Genomic DNA, 18770 nt, shown 5'->3' with positions numbered 1-18770 from the left:
AGTAATCAATATTATTTGTTAAAACATTTGGAAAAGACAAGCTATCTATTTAAACAGCATTGGCAAATGCTATGCAGCTATCAGAAAAAAAAAAAGTAAACATTGGCTTTCAGCCATTTACAGTAAGTCACATTTTATCGCTTTGATCATGATTAACAGCTCATCTCATTATTCCTGTGTTCAGCAGAAGGTAATTTAGAGTTTACATAGCTGATAGCAGGGCTTGTGGTAGGTAGTTTCACTGACATCTATGGCAAAACTTCTGCTGACTTCATTAGAAACAAAATTGCTCAATATGTCAATAGCTACCTGAATGAAACCTTATTTATTAAAAGTCAGCTTTTCATATCTTGGGTCTCTCTTTAACAGAGTAATTGTAATTGGAATTTTGACTATTGTTGTTTCAATGACCACTTTCTCCAGCCAATAGTTGGATTATCTAATGATTTCTGCTTCTATTTATCAAACTGCCTTGTAGAAATAGTATTTCATTTTTATTAACCCTCATTTTGGAACTGAAGTTTGGAACAAAAAGGAAAAAATGATTGGAAATCAGGAAAAGATGCATTCTGATTCTCAGTGCACCAAATCTGAGAAATTCGCTTTCTTAAAAAGGAAACTAACACAAAAGATTAATTTTGCATTTTACACCTTCATTTTGCATTTTACACCTTGTATTCTTAAATACTACTTTAAAATTATAATTTACACCCCCCCCCCCCCCCTTTATTTTTCTTTAGATTGCTGCAAATTCCTGGGGAAAATCTTGGGGAGAAAATGGTTATTTTAGGATTCTACGTGGACAAAATGAGTGTGATATTGAGAAGCTGATTTTAGCTACTTCAGGAGAGCCATAGTCTTCTACTGTAATTGTATTGTACCGTACTCTGCTTTATGTATCTGTGCTTTCCATTGTTGCATATTGAGTCTTTCTAGAGAAATAAAAATGTCTTCTCTGTAAATTACCTTTCTTTCTATTATAACTCATTAAGGCTTCCTGACTTGAACACACCGCATTCATCACAATACTCTCAGATCTCACCCGGTACAAACACTCCTTTATACTAATGGCAAGTTGTATCCAGGACTACTGAAAACCTTGGTGTCTCACAGAGAAGGAAGTTCCCTCCTCTGTTGTTTACATCTCACCACTGTTTTGTTACATTATTAATGGTTGATTCAACAGTTCCTGAAACAAATGGAGTTACATTGTTCCTATCAATCTCTTTACAATACATACTCTGGTCACAAATCACGTCAGAAATATTATGTGCTCTTCCACACAGAATTGGCTTAGACAACTCATGGTCAAACCGGATAAAAAATTCCAAACAAAGAGTTCTGATCCTGTTGCAGAATATTTTTTCATATCCTAGCTTAGATAAGTTGTATCTATGTATCATTATCTCTTCCAGGAAATTAATTTTTTACAGGAAGATCCCACAAAGTTGATACATTTAGAGTAATACAAAAATTACTTGCAGTGAAAAAGCACATTCCCACAATCACAATTAAAAATGTACAATTTTAATAATTTGTTTAATTAAAGGAAAATAAAGGAGAAAATGTAATTTCTCCTCAATTAAGTCTAGACAAGACTAATTCCTGAACTGCTTGCATTCCACTCACTGTTTAACCTGGGAACAGGCATGTGCCACTGTCCTGGTTTCGGCTGGGATAGAGTTAATTTTCTTCCTAACAGCAGGCATAGTGCTGTGTTTTGGATTTAGTAGGAGAAGAATGTTGATAACAGGCTGATGTTTGTGGTTGTTGCTGAGTACTGCTTATGCTAGTCAAGGACTTTTCCAGCTTCCCATGCTCTGCCAGGCGCACAAGAAACTGGGAGGGGGCACAGCCAGAATAGTTGATCCAAACTGACCAAAGGGCTATTCCATACCATATGACGTCATGCTCAGTATATAAACTGGGGGGGGTTGGCCGGGGAGCAGTGATCGCTGCTCGGGAACTGTCTGGGTATCGGTCGGCGGGTGGTGAGCAATTGCATTGTGCATCACTTGCTTCGTGTATCATTATTATTATTATCATTATTATACTGTTACTATTAGCATTACTATTTTACTTTATTTCAATTATTAAACTGTTCTTATCTCAGCCCAGGAGTGTTTCTCACTCTTACTCCTCCAATTCTCTCCCCCATCCCATCGGGGTAGGGGGAGTGAGCGAGCGGCTGCGTGGTGCTTAGTTGCTGGCTGGGGCTAAACCACGACAGTCCTTTTTGGCGCCCGAACAGGGACTTGAGATAACAACAGATTAATCAGAGTGTATTAAGGAGTCTGTTAACAGTTGCCGGTCACGATATTAGTTCTTCTGATCTGCACCATGTTCTTTTTTTTGCAGCACGCGTTAAAGCTTGCTGTCAGTTTGTGTAGTGTGCTATGCTCTGCAGTGATTCATGATCTTTTGCTTGGGAGGCTCCTTATCAAAACCCTGACCTTGAGCATTCTTTGGTATTTGGGTTTCATACAGAAGTCACTACTGTACTTCGGGTACTACCTCATAGAGAGAGTTAGCAATTATACTTCTTACTCTGAGAGGCTTGTTGTGGAGGAAATACAGAATGGCACCTTTGCTGCTTTCTTCTATGATGTTTCCTCCTTCATTACAACAACTTTCCTGTATCTTGAACACCCCTGGGCAGTTAAGATACTTCTATTGATAATTCTTGGGAATGTTGTTTCCATTTTGATAAAGGTCAGTAAGCAGTTTAAAAATACCATCCAGAGATCTACCCCAAGGCTGGATAGTTATGAGTGGCAGGGTGTGTGGGATCGTATGCGCAAGTACCTAGGGCAGTGGGGACCTCCAGTGTTTTGGAACTTCACCCCTGAACAAGTGCAGAATCCTGAAGAATTAGTAAAGTATTTGGAAGAAGTATGTTGTCACCCTGGTAGCTCCAGAGAGACACAAATCATTGCAACATGCTGGGGACTGGCCCATGCCTATCGAGCCGTGGTCAACGCTAATCAGTACCCTCAAAAGAAAGAGAAGGTCTCTGGATCTGATGACAAAACAACAAGCACTGTGGCTACTCAAACCCCCACTACAGGCCCTGCGGCTACTCCAACCCCCACTACAGGCCTTGCAGCTACTCAAACCCCTGCCCCAGGCACTGTGGCTACTCCAGCCACAGCCATGAGCACTGCGGCTACTCAAACCCCAGTGACAGACACTGTGGCTAAACCAGAGAACCAACCTGCGCCGGTATCAGTTGCCCCTATACAGAAGAAAAAATACACGAGGAAATCAGTTCGTTTAGTAAGGGATGAAGATGAACCAGGGCCATCACGAGAACCAGAGGAGGAAGAACCCATAAATGAGATGGTGACCACCCGATCCCTATCCCTGAGTGAGCTGCGAGATATGCGAACAGATTTTGGTCGTCATCCAGGCGAGCACATCATCACCTGGCTGCTCCGATGCTGGGATAACGGGGCCAGTAGCCTGGATTTAGAGGGTAGGGAAGCCAAGCAGCTGGGATCCCTTTCCAGGGAAGGGGGCATTGACAAAGCAATTGGAAAAGGGGCAAAACCGCTCAGCCTCTGGAGGCGACTTCTGTCAAGCGTGAAGGAAAGGTATCCCTTCAAGGAGGATGTTTTATACCGCCCAAGCAAATGGACCACCGTAGAGAAAGGTATCCAGTACCTGAGGGAATTAGGCGTGCTGGAGGTGATTTACAGTGACCTGAATGATGAGCGGTTAACCAAAGACCCAGATGAAGTCAGGTGCACACAATCCATGTGGCGGAAGGTGGTACGGAGCGCACCAGCATCGTATTCCAACTCGTTGGCAATACTAGCCTGGAAAGACGACGAGGCACCAACGGTGGATGAAGTGGCTAGACAACTCCGGGACTACGAAGAAAAGCTCTCTTCCTCCCTACGGGCCTGTGTCTCGGCTGTGGAAAAACTGTCTGAAAAAATATGCCAAGAGTTCCAACAACTCAGAGAGGATCTGTCCTACTCCCCACCTGCACGGACCAGTGTCTCAGCCATTAGGAGTCAACGTCCCTATGCTCAAGAGAGAGGATATAGAGGATACACACCACGGGGCACCCTGTGGTTTTACCTGCGTGATTATGGAGAGGACATGAGAAAGTGGGATGGAAAACCCACCTCAACCTTAGAGGCACGGGTGCGTGAATTGCAAGGAAAAACTATTAGAAAAGGCGGTTCTCCCAGGAAAATTGCAGCTCCAGTTTCCAGTGAGCAGTTCCCGAGACAGAGTAAGAGGGCTAATTTTACTTCCGACCTTGATCAGGGAACTTTTGATTCACATTTACAGGAAGTGAACAACGAATACTGTGACCAGTGTTAGAGGGGCCCTGCCTCCAGCCAGGTGGAGGAAAGGGACAACCGGGTTTACTGGACTGTGTGGATTCGATGGCCTGGAACGTCAGACCCACAGGAGTATAAGGCTCTAGTGGACACTGGTGCACAGCGCACGCTAATGCCATCAAACTATAGAGGGGCAGAACCCATTTGTATTTCTGGAGTGACAGGGGGATCCCAACAGCTAACTGTACTGGAAGCTGAAGTGAGCCTAACTGGGAATGAGTGGCAAAAGCACCCCATTGTGACTGGCCCAGATGCTCCGTGCATCCTTGGCATAGACTACCTCAGGAGAGGGTATTTCAAGGACCCAAAAGGGTACCGGTGGGCTTTTGGTATAGCTGCTTTGGAGACAGAGGAAATTAAACAGTTGTCCACCTTGCCCGGTCTCTCAGAGGACCCTTCAATTGTAGGGTTGCTGAAGGTTGAGGAACAACAGGTGCCGATTGCTACCACAACTGTGCACAGGCGGCAATATCGCACCAACCGAGACTCCCTGATTCCCATCCATAAACTGATTCGTCGACTGGAGAGCCAGGGAGTGATCAGCAAGACTCGCTCACCCTTTAACAGTCCCATATGGCCAGTGCGAAAGTCTAATGGGGAGTGGAGACTAACAGTGGACTATCGTGGCCTGAACGAAGTTACACCGCCGCTGAGTGCTGCCGTGCCAGACATGCTAGAACTTCAATATGAACTGGAGTCAAAGGCAGCTAAGTGGTATGCCACAATTGATATTGCTAATGCATTTTTCTCCATCCCTTTGGCAGCAGAGTGCAGACCCCAGTTTGCTTTTACCTGGAGGGGTGTTCAGTACACCTCGAACCGACTGCCCCAGGGGTGGAAGCACAGCCCCACCATTTGCCATGGACTGATCCAGACAGCACTGGAACAGGGTGAAGCTCCAGAACATCTGCAGTACATTGATGACATCATTGTGTGGGGCAACACAGCAGAAGACGTTTTTGAGAAGGGAAAGAAAATAGTCCAAATCCTTCTGAAGGCTGGTTTTGCCATAAAACAGAGTAAGGTCAAGGGACCTGCACAGGAGATCCAGTTTTTAGGAATAAAATGGCAAGATGGACGTCGTCAGATCCCAATGGATGTGATCAACAAAATAACAGCTATGTCCCCACCAACTAGCAAAAAGGAAACACAAGCTTTCTTAGGCGTTGTGGGGTTTTGGAGAATGCATATTCCAAATTACAGCCAGATCGTAAGCCCTCTCTATCAAGTGACCCGGAAGAAGAATGAATTCAAATGGGGCCCTGAGCAACAACAAGCCTTTGAACAAATTAAACGTGAGATAGTTCATGCAGTAGCCCTTGGGCCAGTCCGGGCAGGGCAGGATATTAAAAATGTGCTCTACACCGCAGCCGGGGAGAATGGCCCTACCTGGAGCCTCTGGCAGGAAGCATCAGGGGAGACTCGAGGTCGACCCCTAGGGTTTTGGAGTCGGGGATACAGAGGATCCGAAGCCCGCTATACTCCAACTGAGAAGGAGATACTGGCAGCATATGAAGGGGTTCGAGCTGCTTCAGAAGTGGTTGGTACTGAAGCACAGCTCCTGCTGGCACCCCGACTGCCGGTGTTGGGCTGGATGTTCAAAGGGAGGGTCCCCTCTACACATCATGCAACTGATGCTACATGGAGTAAGTGGGTTGCATTGATCACACAACGGGCTCGAATAGGAAACCCCAGTCGCCCAGGAATCTTGGAAGTGATCATGGACTGGCCAGAAGGAAAAAACCTTAGAATATCACCAGAGGAGGAGGTGACACGTGCTGAAGAGGCCCCACTGTATAATAAATTGCCAGAAAATGAAAAGCAATATGCCCTGTTCACTGATGGGTCCTGTCGTCTTGTGGGAAAGCATCGGAGGTGGAAAGCTGCTGTATGGAGTCCTATACGACAAGTCGCAGAAACTGCTGAAGGAGAAGGGGAGTCGAGTCAGTTTGCAGAGGTGAAAGCCATCCAGCTGGCTTTAGATATTGCTGAAAGAGAAAAGTGGCCAGTCCTTTATCTCTATACTGACTCATGGATGGTGGCAAATGCCCTGTGGGGGTGGCTGCAGCAATGGAAGCAGAGCAACTGGCAGCGCAGAGGCAAACCAATCTGGGCTGCCGCATTGTGGCAAGATATTGCTGCCCGGGTAGAGAACCTGGTTGTAAAAGTTCGTCATGTAGATGCTCATGTACCTAAGAGTCGGGCCACTGAAGAACATCAAAACAACCAGCAAGTAGATCAGGCTGCTAAGATTGAAGTGGCTCAGGTGGATTTGGACTGGCAACATAAGGGTGAATTATTTATAGCTCGGTGGGCCCATGACGCCTCAGGCCATCAAGGAAGGGATGCAACGTATAAATGGGCTCGTGATCGAGGGGTGGACTTAACTATGGACAGTATTGCACAGGTTATTCATGAGTGTGAAACATGCGCTGCAATCAAGCAAGCCAAGCAGTTCAAGCCCCTTGGGTATAGTGAACGATGGCTAAAATATAAATATGGGGAGGCCTGGCAGATTGATTACATCACGCTCCCACAGACCCGCCAGGGCAAGCGCTATGTGCTCACCATGGTGGAAGCAACCACTGGATGGCTGGAAACATATCCCGTGCCCCATGCCACCGCCCGGAACACCATCCTGGGCCTTGAAAAGCAAGTCCTGTGGCGACATGGCACCCCAGAAAGAATTGAGTCAGACAACGGGACTCATTTCCGAAACAACCTCATAGACACCTGGGCCAAAGAGCACGGCATTGAGTGGGTATATCACATCCCTTACCATGCACCAGCCTCCGGGAAAATTGAGCGATACAATGGATTGTTAAAGACTACCCTGAGAGCAATGGGTGGTGGGACGTTTAAACATTGGGATACGCATTTAGCAAAAGCCACCTGGTTAGTCAACACCAGGGGATCTGCCAATCGAGCTGGCCCTGCCCAATCAAAACTTTTACGTACTGTAGAAGGAGATAAAGTTCCTGTAGTGCACATGAAAAATATGCTGGGGAAGACAGTCTGGGTTACTTCCCCCTCTGGCAAAGGCAAACCCATTCGTGGGATTGCTTTTGCTCAAGGACCTGGGTGCACTTGGTGGGTGATGCGAAAGGATGGGGAAGCCCAATGTGTACCTCAAGGGAATTTGATTTTGGGTGAAAATAGCCAATGAACTGAATTGTATAATATTAATTGCTTTATAATACTGTATGTTATCTCTTAACTGCATGTTAATATAATAATATAGTAGGTTAATATTAAGTATATAATGCTATATATTATGATTGCTATATGCCGCATCAATGGTATTGCAGTAAGAATTGCCCAGCCTAAGGAAAATGAACTTTGATGAAACCATGTTGGAATGAGAACTGACTTCAGCATGCAACAGTCCAACACTGCACACCACCTGTCCTGCTCTGAAAGACTGTGATGACAGATGGAACCCAAAGTCATGGGCTAAATGAACTCAATGGACATTTTAGAGGGATGGGCCATAGACGAAGGGAATGATATCTGTGTGTATATCAAGATAGGGAAAGGGGTGGTGATTAATTGGAACACATTGGAAAGGGGAGGGCCTGTGCATGACGTAGATGGTATAGAATAAGGGGTGGATACTGTCCTGGTTTCGGCTGGGATAGAGTTAATTTTCTTCCTAACAGCAGGCATAGTGCTGTGTTTTGGATTTAGTAGGAGAAGAATGTTGATAACAGGCTGATGTTTGTGGTTGTTGCTGAGTACTGCTTATGCTAGTCAAGGACTTTTTCAGCTTCCCATGCTCTGCCAGGCGCACAAGAAACTGGGAGGGGGCACAGCCAGAATAGTTGATCCAAACTGACCAAAGGGCTATTCCATACCATATGACGTCATGCTCAGTATATAAACTGGGGGGGGTTGGCCGGGGAGCAGTGATCGCTGCTCGGGAACTGTCTAGGTATCGGTCGGCGGGTGGTGAGCAATTGCATTGTGCATCACTTGCTTCGTGTATCATTATTATTATTATCATTATTATACTGTTACTATTAGCATTACTATTTTACTTTATTTCAATTATTAAACTGTTCTTATCTCAGCCCAGGAGTGTTTCTCACTCTTACTCCTCCAATTCTCTCCCCCATCCCATCGGGGTAGGGGGAGTGAGCGAGCGGCTGCGTGGTGCTTAGTTGCTGGCTGGGGCTAAACCACGACAGCCACCATTCCCAAAAGCCTGTTTCCAATGGATAAAGATGGAAAAGACATTCTGTTGTTTGTCTTCACTGACATATCTGTAGTCCAGGCACAGTTCCTGGTGTTGGCCAGCAGGATCATTAGTGCAGACAAGACACCCAGAGCCAATTTCACTCATAACACTCCTGTAGCTGCTTCTGTCTGAAGAAAAACCATGGCATGCATCCCCTCCTATCAGCATTGCTACAAATCTTGACAGGATTGAAGACTGTTTTGCTTATTTGTTAATTAAAATACAGATATTGAAACTATTGATATAAGAAGAAATTAACCACTTTCTACCCCTTTTAGTTTCAATTAAGCCAAAGGTCAGATGCTGACAGGAATCATCAGTCATAAAATTATCTATGAAAGAAACAGCACTCACATGTTAAATAGGCAGGGGAAAAAAGCTGCCATGAAATTCCAGTGAACAAAGAATTTTCAGTCACACCTTCAATGTCTTTAATAGACTATGGTTTGTTCTTTCTAAAAAATTAAGAACTTTACTTCTAATGTCATCAACAAAAGAGTAACAGCTTTTCCTTCAAGAACTTTTCACAGCGGTGGTATACAACAGATGTTTTTGTCACTGAAATAATGTCTCTTAAACTAAACTTGGGTCACAATTTATGTTACATCACTACTGAAATAGCTATTATTAAAATGTTAATAACATACTGCTGCACAACAAGCTCTTCTGTGGCCTCTAGTGTCATACAATAAACTGAATTTAGACACAAAAACCTTTATCAGTTGAAATTTATAGCAAATTATAACACAAGCAATTTTAGAAGAGCTAAGTGCTGTGAGAGAAGGAGGAACCTTACTAGTTCAGTGAGGTAAACCAGTACTTGAGAGGAAAGTGTACCGAGCCATCTACACAGCTACTTCCTAACCTCTTGGTATCTATTGATTCCATAAATGGCAAGATTTCAAAAGAGTGGAATTTAGCTCTGAAGTGAATGATACTGTAAAAAAAAAAAAATCCAGTCAACTCTGGATTTTTTTGTTTCATTCGACTCCAAGTTGGTTTGCACTGCTGTAGCTCTTACTCTTGTCAGTGGTTGTCGCTACTCCTGATTTGCTTGCGAGATCTTTCTAGGACCTGGGCTGTCATGTTAAGTTTCTTCGGTGATGAGAAAGCTCAAAACTACTCTCCCTAGATCTTTACCTGATCAAATGGTCATCTTGGCTTGAACAAAACACCATATGCAAGTGAAACAAATCCAACCATGTCAAAGCAATTTAATGTTTTGCAAAGTGACACTGCTCTACCCACCTTCTGGGGTTAACCTTTGGTGCTCTGAGTGATGTATGTGCTCCACACCCTCTCCATACTCCCTCAGTATCATAAAGATGCTGTCTGTGGAAATGCCACAGTACCCAGAATTTAACAGGCAGGAAAATGTATCTGCAGCTGGAAACAATTTGCTCTTTGAAAACAACCTTGATGCTAAGGCAGCTATTCTGCTGCTATTCAGAGCACAAGTAAAGGGTCGCCTGCCAGTGCAGGTCTTCTCACTCACAGTGATCAAGAGGCAGTGGGGCCGGGGAGCTACCAGTAGCTCTGCCTCATGCAGACTACCTGGAGACAGATTTTAAATTTCAGAAGGGCTTTGAGCTCTTGTAGTCCACTATCTGGTGGGAGTATGAGGAAACTTGCTCTTCCTTAAGATGCCACCTCTCTCATTTTTCTCCTTTTTTTCCTGGCCTCTCCATCACTAATGCTCAGCTATACCTGCTAGCTTGGACTAAAAGTGTCACCTACCCTGGCGTTTTTTACTTTATGAACAATATGTGGATTAGGTTAATTCAGTAGAGAGCTCATCAGCTTTAAATTACTAGTATCACTAATGGTCTGTGGGAACTGCAGAAAGGGGTGGAACCAGGAAGGGAAGGCAATGCAGGAATAGCCTTTGTGCTTGTGACACAGTGTAAAATTCCTTTTCCATAAAAACAGGAAAGTAACATTTTTATGGCAAACAAACAAACAAAAAAATCCCCACATTACCATATTTCTTGTTAATAACATGCTATACAAAGTTTTGATTAGCTGTCAGTCTAACTGTGAAACTTTAAAACTGGGTATAGAAATAGAAGAAAATATGTCTTGGGACCTGGTACCTGACAGTATTCATAACTAATGGAAAACTCCCTGTCTAAATTCCTATATATGTAGAAACAGTTTCAGACAGAACTCTGAACAGAAATACCTATGAACTTTGGGACAGTTTGAATCTTCCCAATACTAACTGAGCAGAACAGGCTCCTGTTGTAATTTATATGAATCATCCTTCAGGGCTTTCCCACAATCAGACCCTAAATGTTACTGACAGTATCTATTAGATGAACACTGGTAATGCCCTTTGAGATGGCTTTAAGTGGAAATCCATTTCAAAATTAAAATGGCTAACAAGCCAATAAAGGAACCCAGTTATTTTCACACTATTGTTACCCTTTTTTCCATCCTATTGCTATAGAAACATAGCCCATCTGCTAAATGATAGCAAATCACTCCCTGAAGACTGGTTTCCTATTCCATGGAAAGCACTATCAAGCCTGGTAATATTCTATGAATGAAACATTTTGTTTTCATAGGGGTGCCAGGCAAGCACTGAATTCCTGAAGGCAGTTGCTCTGCTGAGGGGTCCGAGTCAGGCACAGTCACATGAGTCACAGGGAGCTGCCTCTGCACCTGGCTCCAGTCAGAGATTTTGGTGGGGCTGAGAGGCACAGAAAGCTCCTTTCCTACCTCACTAGCAATCACTGCACACAAGTTGGCAAGACCAGGTTTCCCTAGTTCTGGATTTTGCTCATCATCATTAAGAAGTCTGAAAAATTGATTATACTTGCCATAATAGGAATTTTCATTTCATGTTACTGTTTCAGAATCATGCATGATGAAAATGCTTTTACACAGCCATACAATAGCATTAAAGCACAGTATGCGCATAATCCAGCTAAAATTAATTGGGAAAAGAGAAGCATTTGAACATCTCACCTAATGAGCAGAATTGCTTGAGAACAAAAAGCTGAAGGCAGGCAGGCTGCAAAATGAGGTTGGAGCAGAGGGAAAGGTTTTGCCAGTGTGATATTTAAACACTTTAAATTATGGGAGAAGTAGGGCATATGGACATCCTCCTGAATGCCATCTTCAGAGAACTGAAAAGCCCTTGTACCAGCATTGTGTTGATGCTACCCTGCCTTTAGCTGTGGGATGTAATATGTGGCTTGGATTTTGCCCGTCTGCTCTTTACTGCCTGTACCTTTCCCTTAGGAGGCTATGGTTAGGCAAAAAAAGAAGGTTTTTTTTAGGGTGGTTGCTTTGTCCTGGATGCCCGGAGTGAGGTCCTTCTAGGAGAGCTTCCCCTGGGCATGCTGAGCTTAGGGAGGCCTATGGGCTTCAAGCTGGCAGCCAGCACTGGGACTCAAACCTGCACAGCTTTATGTGTAGCTTAGTACAATAAATGATGTGGGGGAACGCAACCGAAAGCAAGCAGAAAGGGAAATCCAAGGGACATAAGAAACTTGCATCTGGAGCAGGGACTAGACAAGCCCTGAGAGAAATGACAAGGGAGCTATTTTCCTGTAGTTCCAGGGATCAAGGAAAGTTGCTAGACTGAGAGCAAGCCTGAAGAAAATAAGCTACACTTCTTCTAGGAACCAGAGATAGAGGGACACTTCCTTGTAAATCTTTTCAGCTAAATGTTTTACTAGAGACATGACAGGAGCTTGCACCTGGGCACTTAATGCTGCACCTACCATCTGGTAACTGTTTCCTATATGAACAACTGGTTTACATCTTTGCACCCATTCCTCACTACAAGGATTAAGCCGTTAGCAGGATGGAGACTGTGTCTTTGCCTGAGTTAACAGCAAATTGTGAGTAACATTGTTTTATACTGAAGCACTCCTACATCCCTTCAGCCAAGATATAGCAGTACCCAGTTACCATGTTTATTTCCAGCCAGATTCAATGTGGGGACTCGCAGCTGCTGAAATTTTCTTGGTCTTTAACTGCTGGTCCCATGTGTTGTTCAGCAGTCACTCAGAGCCAAGGAGATTGGCAGAGGTCAGTGAGTGAGGGCTGTATAGTGGGAAACTCTGCTTTGTATAGCAGTAACTTGTTGTTAGGGCATATTAAAGGCAGAACGAATGCAATGAAAGTAATCGCTTTTCACTTTTCTTTATAACAGTGTAGTTGTCAAATATGCATACCGTATTACTTAAATCAATGAACGTTATTACTTCATCTATAACACTTTATTGCTGTGTTTGGAAATCTTGATCATGGAGCAGCACCATGCAAAGCTGTTCCTGGAGAAGGCAGCTGAGGGAGAAGCTGGAGGCAGGAGGTCAGACTCTGCTCACCACTGAAATCCTCAGTGCTTTAAAGTTTTTGGGGGCACTTGAAACCATGAACTGCCTCAGGCTGTGTGTAAAACTGTTTAGGGTTATCTGGAGGTTTCACTCGGTTATGCCAACAGTGACAGCCACATAAACACATAGATAGGAACTCATGAATTTAAACTACTGCCTTAATCTAAGCATAACCGCATTTCCATTGCAAAACTCTGAAGACTATCCTCTTTTCTTTTTCTCTGCAGCAAAACCAGCATAAAACCACCGATTTAGTGCATTACATCTGTCAAATCATGATACACAGCACAATGTTTTATCAAAGAAAAATTTCTAGAAAACTTATGTGTGAAAGACAGATATTTAGCCCTAGTGTCCTATACTGTCATAGTGTGAAGGACTTAGCTGATGGTCCAAATTTATTGGCAATATTGCTATTGAATGTAACAGTAATACTGTTCTCACTGAGATGCCATAAATTAACAATAAATTAGCTTCTGTTAATCCTGAAAATTGCAAGCAGGGAAACTGGACAATCAAGGTTTTAGAACCCACATATGTCTTCTTTTTTACTCTACATAAGCAGTTTTTAAAAAGTACTCTGTACTTGCTCATGAGTTGGCAGGACTCATTGAGAGAGCTTTAAACTAGGTTTGAAGGGGGAAGGGGATATAACCAGGCTCACTAGAGAGGAGCCCAGGGGTGGGATGGCAACATTGGAGGTGAAATCGATAGCCCACCGCAAGTGCATCTACACCAATACACATAGCATGGGCAACAAACAGGAGGAGCTGGAAGCCCTTGTGCAGCAGGATAGCTATGACATAGTCACCATCACAGAAACATGGTGGGATGACTCTCATGACTGGAGTGCTGCACTGGAGGGCTATAAGCTCTTCAGAAGGGATAGGCAGGGAAGGAGAGGTGGTGGGGTGGCTCTGTATGTTAGGGAGTGTTTTGACTGTACAGAGCTCGACAGTGGTGATGACAAGGTTGAGTGCTTATGGGTAAAGATGAGGAAGAAGGCCAACAAGGCAGATGTCCTGTTGGGAGTCTGCTATAGACCACCCAACCAGGATGTAGAGATAGATGAAGCATTCTATAAGTGGCTGGTGGAAGTCTCGCAATCGCTAGCCCTTGTTCTTGTGGGGGTCTTCAACTTGCCGGACATCTGCTGGAAATACAACACAGCAGAGAGGAAACAGTCTAGGAAGTTCCTAGAGTGTGTGGAAGATAACTTCCTAACGCAGCTGGTAAGTGAGCCTACCAGAGGAGGTGCTTCACTTGACCTGCTGTTTGCAAATAGAGAAGGACTTGTGGGAGATGTTGTGGTCAGAGGCCATCTTGGGCTTAGCAACCATGATATGACAGAGTTTTCCATTCTTGGTGACTTGAGGAGGAGGGGCAGCAAAACTGTTACCATGGACTTCCGGAGGGCAGACTTTGGCCTCTTCAGGACCCTGGTTGGGAAAGTCCCTTGGGAGGCAGTCCTGAAGGGCAAAGAGGTCCAGGAAGGCTGGGCTTTCTTCAAGAAGGAAGTCTTAAGGGAGCAGGAGTGGGTTGTCCCCATATGCCGTAAGACAAACCATCGGGGAAGATGACCGGCCTGGCTGAACAGGGAGCTTTTGCTGGCACTCAAGGGAAAAAGGAGAGTCTATCAACTTTGGAAGAAGGGGCAGGCAATTCAGGAAGAGTACAGGGATCTTGTTGGGTCATGCAGACAGGAAATTTGAAAAGAAAAAAGCCCAACTAGAACTCAATCTGGCCACCATTGTAAAAGATAATAAAAAATGTTTTTACAAGTACATCAACAACAAAAAGAGAGCCAAGGAGAATCTCCATCCTTTGCTGGATGTGGGGGGGGAACATTGTCACCAAGGATGAAGAAAAGGCTGAGGCCTTCTTTGCCTCTGTCTTTAATAGCCAGAACAGTTATCCCCAGGGTATTCAGCCCCCTGAGCTGGAAGACAGGGATGGAGAGGACAATAAACCCCCCATAATCCAGGAGGAAGCAGTTAATGACCTGCTATACCATCTGGACGCTCACAAGTCTATGGAGCTGCATGGAATCCACCCAAGAGTACTGAGGGAGCTGTCAGAGGAGCTTGCCAAGCCACTTTCCATCATCTATCAGCAGTCCTGGTTAACAGGGGAGGTCCCTGATGACTGGAGGCTTGCCAATGTGATGCCCATCTACAAGAAGGGCTGGAAGGAGGATCTGGGGAACTACAAGTCTATCAGCCTGACCTCGGTGCCGGGAAAGATTATGGAGCGGTTCGTCCTGCATATGCTCAACAGGCATGTGCAGGTCAACCAGGGAACCAGGCCCAGCCAGCATGGGTTCATGAAAGGCAGGTCCTGCTTGACCAACCTGATCTCCTTCTATGACCTGGTGACCCTCCTGGTGGATGAAGGAAAGGCTGTGGATGTCATCTACGTGGACTTCAGTAAAGCCTTTGACACCATCTCCCACAGCATTCTCCTAGAGAAGCTGGCGGATCATGGCCTAGGCAGGTGTACACTTCACTGGGTAAAAAACTGGCTGGGTGGCCAAGCCCAGAGAGTTGTCATGAATGGAGTCAAGTCCAGTTGGTGACCAGTCATGAGCAGTGTTCCCCAGGGCTTTGTTTTGGGGTCAGTCTTGTTTAATATCTTTATCAACGATCTGGATGAGGGGATGGAGTGCACCCTCAGTAAGTTTGCAGATGACACCAAACTGGGTGGGAGTGTCGATCTGCTCAAAGATAGGATGGCCCTGCAGAGGGATCTGGACAGGCTGGACTGATGGGCCGAGGCCAACTGTATGAGGTTCAACAAGGCCAAGTGCCAAGTCCTGCACTTGGGTCACAACAACCCCATGCAACGCTACAGGCTTGGGGAAGAGTGACTGGAAAGCTGCATGGCTGAAAAGGACCTGGGGGTGTTGGTAGACAGCCAGCTGAACATGAGCCAGCAGTGTGCCCAGGTGGCCAAGAAGGCCAACAGCATCCTGGCTTGTCTCAGGAATAGTGTGGCCAGCAGGAGCAGGGAGGTGATTGTCCTCCTGTACTTGGCACTGGTGAGGTAGCACCTGGAATACTGTGTCCAGTTTTGGGCCCCTCGGTACAAGAAGGACATTGAGGTGCTGGAGCGTGTTCAGAGAAGGGCAAGGAAGCTGGTGAAGAGTCTGGAGCACAGGCCTTATGAGGAGTGGCTGAGGGTACTGGGATTGTTTAGCTTAGAGAAGAGAAGGCTGAGGGGAGACCTTATCGCTCCTTACAACTACCTGAAAGGAGGTTGTAGTGAGGTGGGTGTTGGTCTCTTCTCTCATGTAGTTAGCGATAGGACGAGAGGAAATGGGCCAAGCTGTGCCAGGGGAGGTTTAGATTGGCTATTAGGAAAAATTTCTTCACAGAAAGGGTAGTCAAGCATTGGAAGAGGCTGCCCAGAGAGGCAGTGGAGTCACCATCCCTGGAAGTGTTCAAAAAATGGGCAGACGTGGCACTTGGGGACATGGTTTAGTAGGCATGGTGGTGTTGGGTTGATGGTTGGACTGATGATCTTAGAGATCCTTTCCAATCTTAATGGTTCCTAGTTTTTACTTTCATTAAAAATATTCCAGCCACCAAGCCAGGAAATGTGAATTTGCTACTCTGCCATTAATTGGTTTAGTGGTGGACTTGGTAGTGTTAGGTTAATGGTTGGACTGGATGACCTTAAACATCTTTTCCAACCTAAACTATTCTATGATTCTATGATTCTATGATCCCTAGCCGGCATGATCCACAGCCTGTGGAAAGCTGTATTAAAAGTGTACAACCTCAATAGAAGCCAACTTGCTGAAGTTTGTGAAAGTCTTGACATTAGGAGAAATTCAAAAAGGGTAGAAGGAGAGGGAAGGGGAGAAGTGGTTTATAATTCTTTCCATTTTCCACCTAGTCTGGAAGCAAAAACTATTTGTACTTTTCTCTTGGAAACTCAGCAAGTTTTGCTGGGTTTCAGCTCACTCTAAAACAAAAATTATGGCCACACTTACACATTTTTCAGCAAGTCTGGGCCAAGCTTTGAGAAAGCCCAAAGCAAGATTATGTTTCTACTGGAAGCTGTATCACACATTATCCTGTAATGTTTCTATTCCACCCACCCTGGCTTGGAACTCACCCCTATTACACTCTGATTTCCTTGACTGTCCAAAACCAAAATGAACAGTGACAGATTAACACAGCTGCACTGAAGGAGGGCATCAGGAATTTTTTTAAAAAAAGTGTGTTTGATGTCCAGTGAATAGATCCTGCCAAGTTTCATACAACACTGCTACAGCCAAAAATACTAAGGCACCATGGGGGAAGCTGCCCTAGTGGCATTTTCAAGGTAAATAATCGCATAATGATTCATCCAATAAAAAAGGCCAGATAGAGGGGAAAAAATTACAACTAATCACTCATTTTTCCAAACCCTGAAGAATTAATTATTCCATTAAACACGAAAACTTCCTCCATTTGATCAAGTTTGGATGAACAGATGGCATTTCACTAATTGGCTAGTTTTAACGTGGATTTTCATTCACTGTTCTGGTGCTTCTCTGCCTCCTCATGGTATGTTGCCTCTTAATGAATTTACATTTCTGTATTACCTTTGTCATTAGTGACATGCTCATGTTTGGGACAGTGAGGCTGATATTTAAATAAGGTTGCAGGCATGCCATCTGTGTATGCTTGAAATATTGTGCTCCCATAAGTTTCCACAGTGTTTCAGAAAGGCTACTGGAATTTACTTCAGAAGAGCAGAAGAACAAGAAATTTAATATAATTCCTGGATACTGAATTTTGTCAATGGACAGACCACCCAAGTGGCAATAGCAGAGAGGGAAAGAATATAAATGGGCATAACAGCAGTTTTGATATCACCTATCAATCTGATTCTGTTCCGCTCTTCTTTCAGCCTGAGTCTCTGCCAGCTTCCCTTCTACACATGGCAATGTATGCTCAGTCCTCGCTGGGGTACTCTGCTCACTCAATATATAGCTCCAGCGGCAGAGGCTTTTTTCTGGCAGGGACTCACCCTAAAAAAGAGGTAAACTATTAGTCACTAGAAGATAAAATCTTGAGAAACTAGGCACACTTAGGTAAAGATATTAATAAAAGCCTGCAGTTTAAGCCTGAAAGTCCATGCTGATGTTGGGAAAGCAAGATGCTTGAACAGTTCAGGTTGATGCCCCAGGACACTGTTGTGCATGTGTAGCTTTTAAGGCTACTTACAATTTCTTCTGCCTGAGATACCTTGAGTTTTCACATGCGGAAGTGCAGCTACAGGAAGAACTAAAGGCTATTTGGGATGTGTGTACTGCAGAGAAAAAACAGGGATCACACTAACTGGCATGACAATAGCTACAGTACATGTGTGCATCTGTGGATGCATGAACCTGTGTGTCTGGGTAAACACAGTGAGAATTTTTTCTCCACAGAGTGCTACGGAGACCCACTGTCTTGGGTCTAGAGCTGTTCTCAAGGGAAGCTAAATACCAGTGACAGGCAATTCAGGTAGTCAGGATGTTCAGAACTGGATAAATCTCAGAGAAGAGAATAAAATTTTCATTCTAAGGGCAGGTTGCTCAGTTAGTCTAAAGATCATGAAGGTATCTGTAGAGAACAGGTGAATTTGCTTTGCTGAAAACACTCACTAGACTGTAGGACTGTATAAACACTTCTTCCTGTAATATCTTTTTTTTAAAAAAAAGACTTATTATACATGAATTAAACTGTAGCCAGAGGTCAAGAACTCGACCTTTTCTTACCATGGGGACAGCTCTGCAAAAGTATCACACCCTTCAGAATCAGTGGTGATGCTCTCCTTCACACAGGAGGAGAATAA

General features: G+C 44.5%; 1 protein-coding gene across 1 annotated transcript in view; it reads left to right on the top strand.

Moving 5' to 3' along the window:
* Positions 1 to 857, top strand: part of TINAG (tubulointerstitial nephritis antigen) — a 49299-nt gene extending 48442 nt beyond the window's left edge. Inside the window, exon 11 of the mRNA XM_075708322.1 lies at positions 741 to 857. Coding sequence (XP_075564437.1) covers positions 741 to 857 — 117 coding nt within the window. The remainder of the gene's footprint in view (positions 1 to 740) is intronic.
* The last annotated feature ends 17913 nt before the right edge of the window (positions 858 to 18770 follow it).

The sequence above is a fragment of the Pelecanus crispus genome, chromosome 3 (assembly GCF_030463565.1).
Source record: "Pelecanus crispus isolate bPelCri1 chromosome 3, bPelCri1.pri, whole genome shotgun sequence".
Taxonomy (NCBI): Eukaryota; Metazoa; Chordata; class Aves; order Pelecaniformes; family Pelecanidae; genus Pelecanus; species Pelecanus crispus.
Note: the sequence above shows the minus strand (reverse complement) of the source record. Positions and strands in the feature narration are given on the sequence as shown.